General features: G+C 43.9%; 1 protein-coding gene across 1 annotated transcript; it reads right to left on the bottom strand.

Moving 5' to 3' along the window:
• Nucleotides 1-404: 404 nt before the first annotated feature.
• STARD4 (StAR related lipid transfer domain containing 4) lies at nt 405-10,362 on the bottom strand. The gene is made up of 6 exons (XM_081880597.1): nt 10,226-10,362; nt 6,975-7,092; nt 5,703-5,752; nt 4,845-4,971; nt 3,492-3,606; nt 405-2,200 (listed from the first exon to the last, which is right to left on the bottom strand). The coding sequence occupies exons 2-6, from the start codon at nt 7,077-7,079 to the stop codon at nt 1,974-1,976; spliced, it is 624 nt and encodes a 207-aa protein (XP_081736723.1). The 5' UTR covers nt 7,080-7,092; nt 10,226-10,362; the 3' UTR covers nt 405-1,973.
• Nucleotides 10,363-11,013: the final 651 nt, after the last annotated feature.

Here is an 11,013-nt window from a genome sequence, read left to right as displayed (position 1 = left end):
GCTGATAAGTGCTGGCGTTGAGCCTGCTGGGATTGGCTGCAGGGCTTGAAGTCAGCGCCAAGCAGCTGATTGGCAGCAAGCTCAAGCCCTGTTTGGGTCACCTGATGTCCTAGTGACATCAGGCAATTGACAGCTGGGTGGGAGTAGCTGGCCAGAACCAGTTCCCCTAGGCACATGCTTTGCTTTAACCTCAGCTAAAAGGCTGGGAAAGATGTTTGCCCAAGACATTGGAGACTCAGTGCTGGCTGAAGCAGACAATGCTGGACTAGGCAGACTAATAATAATAATTTATTTCTACCCCACCCATCTGGCTGGATTTCCCCAGCTACTCTGTATAAAGCAGATTCATGTGACTGGCAATGTTATCTTATTTTTTTTATTAAAAAAAAACCCACCACCACCAATATTTTGAACTGAATACTTTAATATACATCTTAAGCATCTAATATAAATAATCTCTCACCAGTTATAATACAGAACTGCAGCACAATTCCTATATATTCTTCCAGCACTAGCACCATCTCAATGACTAGCAGCCATTTCAGTAGAACTGTGGGTCACTTGTACCAGCAAGTGAATTTAAAAAACATCTGTTTAAATAATTGAAGCATATTAACAATTTAAAAAAATAAACATCATCGTGAAGCTTTAAGAAAATTATGCTCTACCAAAGTCTCAAATGAATTCTTTCCTGGTAAGTTAACATAAGAGCAATCTTAAGAAAACGATGTCCTGGAGTATAGGTCTTAAACTGTTTTTATGGAAAATCTTGATTCAATTCTTAGGTGCGCCCAGTCAAAGTTAAGCACTGTTAAGTCCCTCCAATCTCCTATTGAAGGATAATACATTTTACAGATGTTACTAATTGAAACTTGTCACCATGTACTAGTAATAATCAGAGCAGTTTTGCAAATAACCACATGCTTTACTATTTTGTTATCAGTAACAACTACTGCTAACTTTTTGGCTAAAATGGGTGGTATGCAAGTAAGTTTTATACAGAAATTAAAGATTAAGCAAGGTCCATTAATTTCAGTGGGTCTACTCTGAGTAAGACTCAGTTGCACGCCACCCCAAATAACCAATGACAAAATTACTCTATAAAGCAGTAAAGTATGGAAACAGGAGCACAGAATTCTCTACAGTGCATCAAGCTTTTTAGTTTAAAGATAAAAGATTCTGAACCATCTTTTAGATCAGGATTAGCAAGCAACATAAAGTACATGAAAGCATTAGTATTTCGCATTCATACATTTAGCCCTTGAAAAGAAAAGATGCCAGTGTATTGCTATTCCCACTCTTACAGGCCGCCGCCTTCAATGTTTACTCAGAAGCAAGTCCTACTGTGCTCAATGAGGCTTCTCCCTAGTAATAACGTTTAGTAAAGCAGTCTTAGTAAATAAAGGGGTTGCTGGATGGCAGAGCTTTCCTATCATTGCCTAGTTTCCTTTAGGGGTGAAATTAGCTGGAGCAGAACATGTTTTCACCCTCCAGTTCCACAGCTTCCCTTTGTGAAAATGAACATCTTCCATGGGGGTGCTACAAATGTGAGCACTGTGATTTGCATGCTTTGGAGCTACAACCATTCTGGAAATTATGTTGTGTAGGCCAGCCCACAGACTGTATTCCTGCAGGGAAGAGATCCTTTCCCTCAACTTGCTAGAACACTCTGATTTAGAGCTCTGTCCAGAATGTGGTTGTGCAAGTGTCATGGGCTTCTGTGTCCACGGCTTGGCTAAGAAGGAACGACATGCCAAAGGCTTGCCAAGTGAGTTTCATTGAGCTCAGTGGATCTTACTTCAGAGTAAACATGTTTTCAGTTCTTCTGTGCAAATGGGACTACCAGCACCTATAAGGAAAATACTACAGACCTTCATGCAGGAAGCTTCCAGCCTATCCTAAGCTTTTGAGAATCGACTATGAGGTGCAGAGTATGATTGCAAGAAACACAGAGAGTTTGAGGTCAGCACAGATTATGCTTTCAGGGTTTTTCTGAGATCAGAATAAAAGTTAGTCAGAGTACTGGCCATAGCCGTGTCCACCGCTGACTGGGGGATCATCCCACGCAAATCTGTCTGGATGAAGCCTATCAACAGGCTGTGTCTAGGATTGTCCTTGAGAGGGAAACAGAACCAGCCACAAGGGTGGTTAAAACCTCGAACATAACCCGGTTTTACTTCACCATAGTCCAGGCTGACACCTGTTTTAAAATAAAACACAGTTGTGGGTTGAACCTCTCAAGTAAAAGGAATGCACCTAGTTTTATTCCTGAGAAATCTTTTTGAGAATTTTATTACTATTACAGCCAGGATACCAAGGATCCTGTGGGAGAGGTAATCTTCCTTCTAACAACCCCAAACTCCAGACTCAGGGGATCTAGAGTTTCAGCAGTTTGCTGACAAACCTAGAGAAGCTATATGCAGATTTCTTTAAAAAAAGGGAAGTCCCAATATGTAGTCCTTTGTCTTGCCCCTGTTCAAGTTGTGCTTGTAAAGCTGAGGGATTTCTGTCCAAGGCAGTACCTTATAATCATATGGGGAACGTGTCCATTTCTTGGAACAATAAATGGCGGTGTCTAGAAGAAGCTACCCAAACCAACCTTCCCCCATCCAGAGAGAGGAAGGATTTGGGGACAAAGTTACCCAAGAACGCCTTTCTAAGTCAATGTGCAATATTTACAATATTCTAAATCTGGTGTGAACCATGGCAATCTCCCAAAACAAAATCTAGGTCTGGTTCTTTGCTCCCCAAAACAGTTACATAGAAGAGAGAACTAGGTTTGGGAGGTTGTGGACAGTGGCGGAGCTTCATGCTCTGGCACTGGGGGGCGGAGAGCAGGCGGGAGCGGGGCTGGTGTGCGTCCTGGGGGTGTGGCGCCCAGCGTGGGCGGGGGGCAGCCGCGATGGCACCCCACTGGGATCACGCTGCCAGGGGCAGTACGCTCCCCCTGCACTCCTCTTCCTCTGCCAGGGTTTGTGGACTCTCCTTCCTTGGAGGTTTTTAAGCAGAGGTTGGGTGGCCATCTGTCATGGATGCTTGAGCTGAGATTCCTGCATTGCAGGGGGTTGGACTAGATGACCCTCAGGGTCCCTTCCAACTCCACGATTATATGATTTCAGGGCAAGCCAAGCAGCGCCTGCTCAGATTCCACATTTTAGGCAGTCAGGAATGGGTTCAGGTTCAACCTGTCAATCCTCATCTCAGGCCAAGTGCAGCTCACTCACCAGAAAATGCAAGCTAGCAATCGTATTCATTCTACTTTCCTTTGCACTAATTGACTTTTGTATAGTACTTTTGATCTGCCAAGTGACAGACAGGATGTCCTTCTTCGTGGCGCTAGTTTATTTCTAATTTTAGCTTTGAGGAAGTGGGTGTCAAACCAATAATTTGTTGCAAACAGCAGCACAAACGTACACAGATTTGATTTCTACAGGTTTCAGTGTGCTTTAGACAGCAAGATTAGAAGATAGAAGAGGTTTAATTAGAATTACCGCATGACAGAATCCCGTCTTCATAGTCTGCTGTGCAGGAGAAGTCAACAAACTCTCTGGGAGAAATGATGTTCCACAACTGGCCAGCTGTGGTGTACCGCATAATACAACAGTTCTGCAGTGCAATTACAAAATGCCCGTTTAGATAGTATTCATTTGTAGAAACCTAGGGTTTATAGCTATGCCAAGCAATATGGGGACTGTGTTGAAGAGTCAAACTAGATGAGACCAGAAATAAATCATGACATTCCCATCTTTTTAAGCTCTGCAGCAGCAGTTCCACTCCCTTCCCCAATTTGGATCAGGCCTGTGACATTGGGGGTTGTGGTTAGAGGGCTGTCTCTTGAATGTGAAGAGATACAGCTGCCATCTCTTGATATGACTCAGGACTCTATGTAGCTGAATTTTTTTTAAGTTTAAAGAGACAAGAGACTTACCCAGTGTACCCTTAGGTCTCCCACCTTTAAAAAAATCCAGCTACAGGCCTAATATGGATTTAATTGACTGCCTGACTCAAATAATGAACTATACAGATATCTCTTACTTGAAGAAACAATCAGGTTTTCCTACAAGTGCTCCTGATTATTCCAACACGCTGAGATGAATCATCAGTCTTATCTTAAATAATAAACATCTTTAAGAAATCTAGGAACAGATTCTTAATAGGAGTTAAATTCACTAGAAACAGTACGCTTAAAGCTACACACACCAGAATGAAAGGTGCCTGGCAAAATGTAAAAAGCCAGAACTGGTGTAGAATCTACAGGCTTTTTTTAAAAAAAGTGTTTGCTTGTGTTTCAGGATTCATTAAGATGCTGTGCTGAAACCAGGACAGTTCTGCTGAAGGTCACTTTGTGGCTAAGAAAAGAGACTTTGGACATCAAAAGAAAATAGGCTTTAAATTAAAAATTGAGAGCACGATGCAGGCAAAGGTCAAGAGTTTAAATCTATCACAATGGGATTAACTTTCCCACTGAAGCCAATGGGATTTAATACTGTTTCTGGATAGTTCAAATTTAGTTGGAAGTTATATCGAAATTAATGCTCAAAACAGCTTGGATATGGCTGTATTTGTACGTCCTAGTTTTCAGCTACTCAAAATGAGGCGCTTTCTTGAAAACTGCAAAAGCTATTTTGTTCACTTCAGATTTGTTATACATCAAAGTTTCTACCACTGCCAACAAGAAGGTTAAAGTGTCACTCAAAGCACAATGAATGAAGTGTGGATATATGCAAGTAGAGAAGCTCCCTTCTTGTTGATTGTAAAACTTTAACTTGCATTGCAACTGCTGTGTCAAATGAAAAGCATATAAGTAGAACTTCTGGTTGTGTGATAAATGGGTGACGCATTACCTCTTCAAACTCATCAACAATATCCATCGAGGTCATCAGACTATCCCAGTAGAGTCGATAGGGTCCAGGGCGTATGTGATCTACTATTCTGTTGGCGACGTCCTCCACAATCCCTTGTGCTTTGTAGCTACAGAATTAGATTTAATACAATGATGCTTAGAAAATGTCAACGTGCCTAGCAACTTTCCACCAGTTTAAAGTAACTATATATGGGTCATGCACGTGCCAATATCTCTTTTATTTTCCATCAGGATCCAGGGGCCTTAGGAATGTTAAATTTCATCCATTATGCCTCAGATTACCCAATCCTCTTGTGCCAAAGCAAAAAGTTATTCTCTATGAACTTTGAGGGTGGGGATGGAGGCACACCATGTTGGATTTCATTCATTCAGTCTTAGGCGGAGGAAAGAGGAGGTCTGCCAAAGGTTTTTTAATGAGGACTCCCTATAAGGAAAGCTACAACAGGACCTACTCAGCCTCAGAGAACAGCAAGAACTGTCTACAAATGAAATAACCATTTTTATAACAAACAAAATGCAGCTGAGAGGAGGATGCTTAGCACCAGAGGCATTATGTACACAAATGCATAAGTGACGGTTTCACATTTATATTCCACAAAGCACTCAAAGCCACCCCCACCCACTATGCATTTTATGCTTTTATGTCCATGGTAGATGCAGAGAAACTATCCTGAAATGAAGTATGATACAGCAACGATGGCTGGAGGGCACAATGTATTGGGGAGCGGCCCACTTCTACTCTAATATGGCCAGATTCTTCCTCTCAGAAACAGTCCCCTCCCTTGCTACTGGAAATTATATTTATGAAAGAATTCATCTCCTCTGTAAGTTAACTTACAGGTATCCATTGAATTCTTCAGATGGCTTACGCCAAACTGTCGTATCTTTCTGCAGAAAAAAAATAAGATCACAATATTTGTACTTTATTAAAAATGACTCAATCACTTCACACCTCTGAATGTACAAATATGACACAATCGCGAAGTACACAGACCACCGAGGGAACTTTACAAATATAGCGCATCTTTTACCAACCTGTTCATCAGTACACACATTTTAATTCAACTGTAGTGGTTTTTTTAAAAAAAATACATGCATGCAATAAACTATCATGTAAATTCTTCTGGTGAATGAGGAGAGAAACCAACACCCAAATATAGCATTAAATCAACATATGTGAGAACACATCCTCTATGAACTACGGCCATTCATATCATCCCATGCCTCTTTAAAAAAATGTTGCAAAAGAAAAACTCTGAGAACTAAACTTGACAAATCACACATCAAAAAGTCTCCCTATCACAACATCAAATTTTAACTGGGTTGCCTTGGCATTGTGTAGGCATCATAACTGACACAATTGCTTAGGACTGAAGATTTTAAGTTAATTTTGTGTTAATCTGATAGTATAAAAAACTGTTTTAGTGCCAATCTAGATATGATGAGCTTTGATGAGTATCACTATAGGCTCGGGGGAAAGTATATTATGTTTGTGCCAGCAATTGCACATGCAGTTAAGTAATGAGACAGCACTATCAGATGGAAATAAGAACAGGCTTTCCCCAAACCATACACAGTAAATAAACATATGAGGAAAAAGGGGGACAGGTTGCCATGTCCCACCTGCTTTAGTGAACCAGCACTACACACTTCCAGAAGTTTTGAGAGCCAAAGTCTGAAGCAGGGAGCCTCTTCTACTTATGGAGGTTCATGGGTGTAGCCGGGGGGGGGGGCAGCTGCCCCTCCAAATCAATAAAAAATTGATAAAAACACATAGCTAACTGAGGTTCTGTCCCCCCACAACAAAAGGCCTGCCCTGCCACCAACAAAAATCCTGGCTGCGCCATGTGGAGGATCCCTGTGTGACCTCTAGCTTGTGGAAAGATAGAAAAAAGAGGAAAGTGCCCTTAATCTCCTTGTGTGATTTTCATCACTCAAAGAAACAAAACACCAAAACAGGGCTCTGAAATCTACCCACTCAAATGTACGGTACTTCACATATCATCACACCATATAGGCCCACCTAAAACACAAAAGTAGAATATAAATCACCCTACTCATTTATTAACAAAAGAAAAGAATCTGGAAAGGCAACGGCTTGGTAACTTACTGTTTTCTTAGTAAGTCTCCATTCATCATCTTCAACATTGTAGTATCGGATGACCTCATTTTTCAGCTTTGTAGCCACAGAAACTACATCAGGAAAGTCTGCCATTCTCTTCTGTCTTCTGCAGAAAATCAGGATGTAAAAAAAACAAAAGGCAGTGATTTACTGTTCCTTCTCCGTTTCCTGTTTGGCGTTAATACTATAATAATCATACAAGTCTCAATTTCTCTCTAAATTGCACAGCTGCATGATTCAGGATCATCTGGAGTAAGCAGCAAGTGTTTTTCTCAACAAAGCCGAAGCAATATATTATTGCAGTACCCAACAATTAAAATGCACACGTTCCAAGATCTAAACAAGTATGTTGCAAGTGCTGCCAGTCTCCTTCTTGGAAGAAGCTCTGAATACCAAACAATCTTAACAAGTGAGAAAGTGACCTTTGAAATGCTGTGGTGGTTAAGGTTCACACAGGCTGAACATGGAGCTTGGAACTCTGGTGTTAAGATTCCTAGAGTATATGCATAGCTGTCAACCGTCCCTTATTTGGCGGGAAACTCCCTTATCCCAGCGCCATGTCCCACTGCTGCCCCTTATTGATGATGTCCCTTAAATTTCCCGGGTTTCAAAGGAAGCAGCTCCTCTCCCTCCCTGCTGGCCAGGGAGGAGGGAGGCTCCAACGGTGACCCAATAAGGAGTCTAAGAACGACTGGGGGGTTGGAGCTTGCATGCCTTGTGCCGATCAAATTGGCCGCATTGCCTGGGGACTCGCCTTTGCTCAGCGCTTCCCAGTGGAGAGGTGACAGTGGTTTTCCTTGCTGCATCCCCTTTGCCGGGTTGCTGCGCTGTGGGAACCACCGCTTGAGGCTTCGTTTGGCTGCTGGCTGGGCTTTCTGCCTTTGGCTCGGAGGGGCTCAGAAGGTGAACATACCTGTGCCCTGAAAATCCCTTATTTTGGCTGCTGATCCCTTATTTTCGAAGCTGCTGGTCCCTTATTTTCAAATCTGTAATTTGACAGCTATGAGTATATGCTTAAACTGTTCCATGGCTCCAGGTTGGCTTGTGCCTCTGTGACATCAAGGAAGGTAAGCAAATGGCATTCAGAGGGGCTGTGTGGCTCATGCCAGCACAGGCCGCCTACAAGATCAGATATTAGTGCCAAAAACACAAAAGAAGCTCAAGAGAAGACTATGAAAAGCGGCACAGGAGGACTGTCAAATGAGAGAGTCAGTTGGACAAAAACAGAACCTAACATTACCCCACAGATGTCTCCATTAACATAACAACCTGTTAAAATGGAGAGTGAAGTGTCTCCTATTGTACCATCGAGTAAAAATGCTTCACATACAATTATGTGATGGGTGTCACTTCTGTGTGTACAACCACTATCTATACGTCACACTCATGATAAGCACCCATCTGTTTTGCCAGTGTGCGTGCTCATCATATATGACTGCACACATTTTCCTACATGAAATTTATTTCTCTGCAGGAAACCACTGTGGGTGAAGGGGATGTTACTTTCACAACAAGTGGCAGATTGCTTAAATTACGGTAAATGCTTCTTCTCAAAAGAGAAATGAAACCTTCACTGAAAGGCAAAGCAGTACAAATATAGACTGAATATTTTAAAAGTATACCTTTTTAAGGATGGCCATTAAGATGCCATTTTCAGTGCATGTAATAAAATATTGTTTTCATAATATCTGATGCCTGATTAACTGAGAGGCACATTTGTGGTTGATTAAACCTTTAAAATAAAATAAACTAGCATGCCAAAAGAATCTGGAGCGCCACAGGTTTCCTAGCCCCGCTCTAATGGCTCATCCAGCTGGTAACTTCTACATCTCTTAGCATAATCTTAAACATGGCGACTGAGAAGTAAAATCCACTGGTATCAATAGATTCCTAGTAAGTTACTCCTAGAACTGAAGCACTGGCTCATAGTTGGGCATAAAACAGAGATGGCATGAAGCTGGCCTAAGAGAAACTTACGTGTAGGTATTCTGTTGTGCCATTCTACCGATGTCTTGGTCATGCAGGTTGCATAACCAAACACTGATCCCACGGCCTTTGATACAGGTGCATAGGCATAGCCTATGTTCCAGGGGGCAGAACCCAGCTATCTGCGGTGCAATTGGTTAGTTAGTTATTTTTTATTTGCTTGATTGGGGGAGGGGCAGTGCCCCCCCCCCTGGCTACACCATGGCAGGTGACCAACAGGGCCAAAGAGGCATCTATGCACAGTGTGTAGCTACTAAAAACAAGTCTGAATGTTTATTATTTAGAAGCACCTGTGACCTACTTTTATACGACTATGCAAATTGGTCTTAATTAAATGTGCTGTTTGTTCCCATCCCATTATCTCTCTCACAGATAATAAGGTGCTTGGCCGAGGCTTCTGTGCCAGCTCTCTAACAGACATCTACTTACGAAAGCAGGTGCCGCGCTCAGAGCAAGGAGCTGAAACTATTTGCTCCAGCTCTGCCTCTCCTTGGCAAGTGGATAAAAAACCCACAACAGACTCATCTGAGATGAGTAATGCCCCATATCCCTTTAATCCAGAATAATGAGGAATGCCCCACATTCTTCTACTCCAGAATAAAAAGTAAGGCGACATATCCTTTCACTCCAGAATAATCTGAATGCCACTGTGATGATATGTATGCGTCAGCCAAGATCTGCGGAGACCCGGGTTCAAATCCCTACTCCTTCATCTATAATCACTGGGCCAGTCATTGTCTAGCAGCTTCACACCAGATATTCTCCTCCTGAGGATAAAACTGGGGGTGGGGAGGAGCACAAATGCCACCACTGAGCTCGTTGGAGGCAGGCTGAGATATAAATGCAGTAGGATACCAATGAATTCGATACATAAACAAACATGCTGCCTGTCCTCGGGTTCATGGGGGGGGGGGTGGATTTCAATCGGCCCACTGCTTTCAAATCTGAACATCCAATGTTATAGGTTTGCGTGGGGGGGGGGGCGGTTTTCTTCGCGTTCCCCGTTTCCACAAGGCCGGGCTCGTTTCCACACGTGAGGCTCAGAATGCGGGCACGTGAAAACGTAACGTGTGAAAACGGCACACTTTTTCGGGTACCGAGAATTATCCGCCCGTGGGCGAAGCGAGAGGTGCTAACGGGCGAGAGGCTCACGCGCGGAAAGTCAGGGATGCATCTCCACGGGTGACCCAAGCAAGAGAGCATCTCTCGGTGCGTCCGGCCCGCTTCCCCAGCCGGGCAAATAGGCCGCTTACCAGTATCCCGGGCTGAGAGGAGCGACTTTTCCGCCACGGAGGGTTGGGCGCCACGTCGAAGGTCCCCCGGACTCCGGCCACGCGCGACCCGCTCCTTCTTCCCCCAGCTCTGCTTCTGTTCCTTCTGCTGCGCTCACCCGGTCCAGCAGCTCATGCCGTTGGGCCAATCAGAGCTCAGCCGGCATTCCCGCCGCAGCCAATCGCAGCGCGCCCGTCTTTTCTCACCTCTCCTCCCCCCGCCCACCGTTTCGCCTCCCAACCCGCCGTTGGTATCGATCTCCCTATGCAAAATTCATAGCCCTTAAACCACGCCCCCAACTGTCCGCCCCTCTCTCTCTTCCCAAAACGGATGACAGGCGGACCGTGCTCATTGGGCACATGGCTGGAGGGAGGCGGGGTGAAGCGCGGGGATTGGCTGACGTGCATGTGGAGTGACAAAACGGCGGGGGCGCGGAGAGAGAGACGGGCAAAGAGAATTTTGCTGCGCCTGAGAGAGGCTTTTGCCACGTTTGTTGTGGCAGAAACTTTTCTGGACCGAAGTCCGGCTCATCTGGTGCAAAAACAGCACCTGGAAGATTGTGCGGTCCAGGAAAGCTGCCTTGTTGTGGCATATTAATAAGTTGGTTGGTCTTAATGGTGCCACCAGATTCTTTGATGTTTTGGCTGCAACAGCCTAATAGGACCCATCCCAGTCTTAGGAGTGTGAATGTAAAAGTGGAGTAAAAGAGGAGTTGAGGATGCTCCTCTCCAGAGATAACTGACAGGAAAGAAAAAAGAAGGTGGAAGGC

This window comes from Podarcis erhardii, assembly GCF_964252035.2.
Source record: "Podarcis erhardii genome assembly, chromosome: 11".
NCBI lineage: Eukaryota > Metazoa > Chordata > Lepidosauria > Squamata > Lacertidae > Podarcis > Podarcis erhardii.
Note: the sequence above shows the minus strand (reverse complement) of the source record. Positions and strands in the feature narration are given on the sequence as shown.

Excerpts from the sequence above, each read along its gene's own strand:
- STARD4 (XM_081880597.1), bottom strand. The coding sequence starts at position 7,079 with ATGGCAGACTTTCCTGATGTAGTTTCTGTGGCTACAAAGCTGAAAAAT. Across the intron at positions 5,753-6,974 it reads GGAGACTTACTAAGAAAACA|AAAGATACGACAGTTTGGCG; the intron begins GTAAGTTACCAA and ends TTTTTTCTGCAG. Across the intron at positions 4,972-5,702 it reads GAAGAATTCAATGGATACCT|CTACAAAGCACAAGGGATTG; the intron begins GTAAGTTAACTT and ends CTAATTCTGTAG.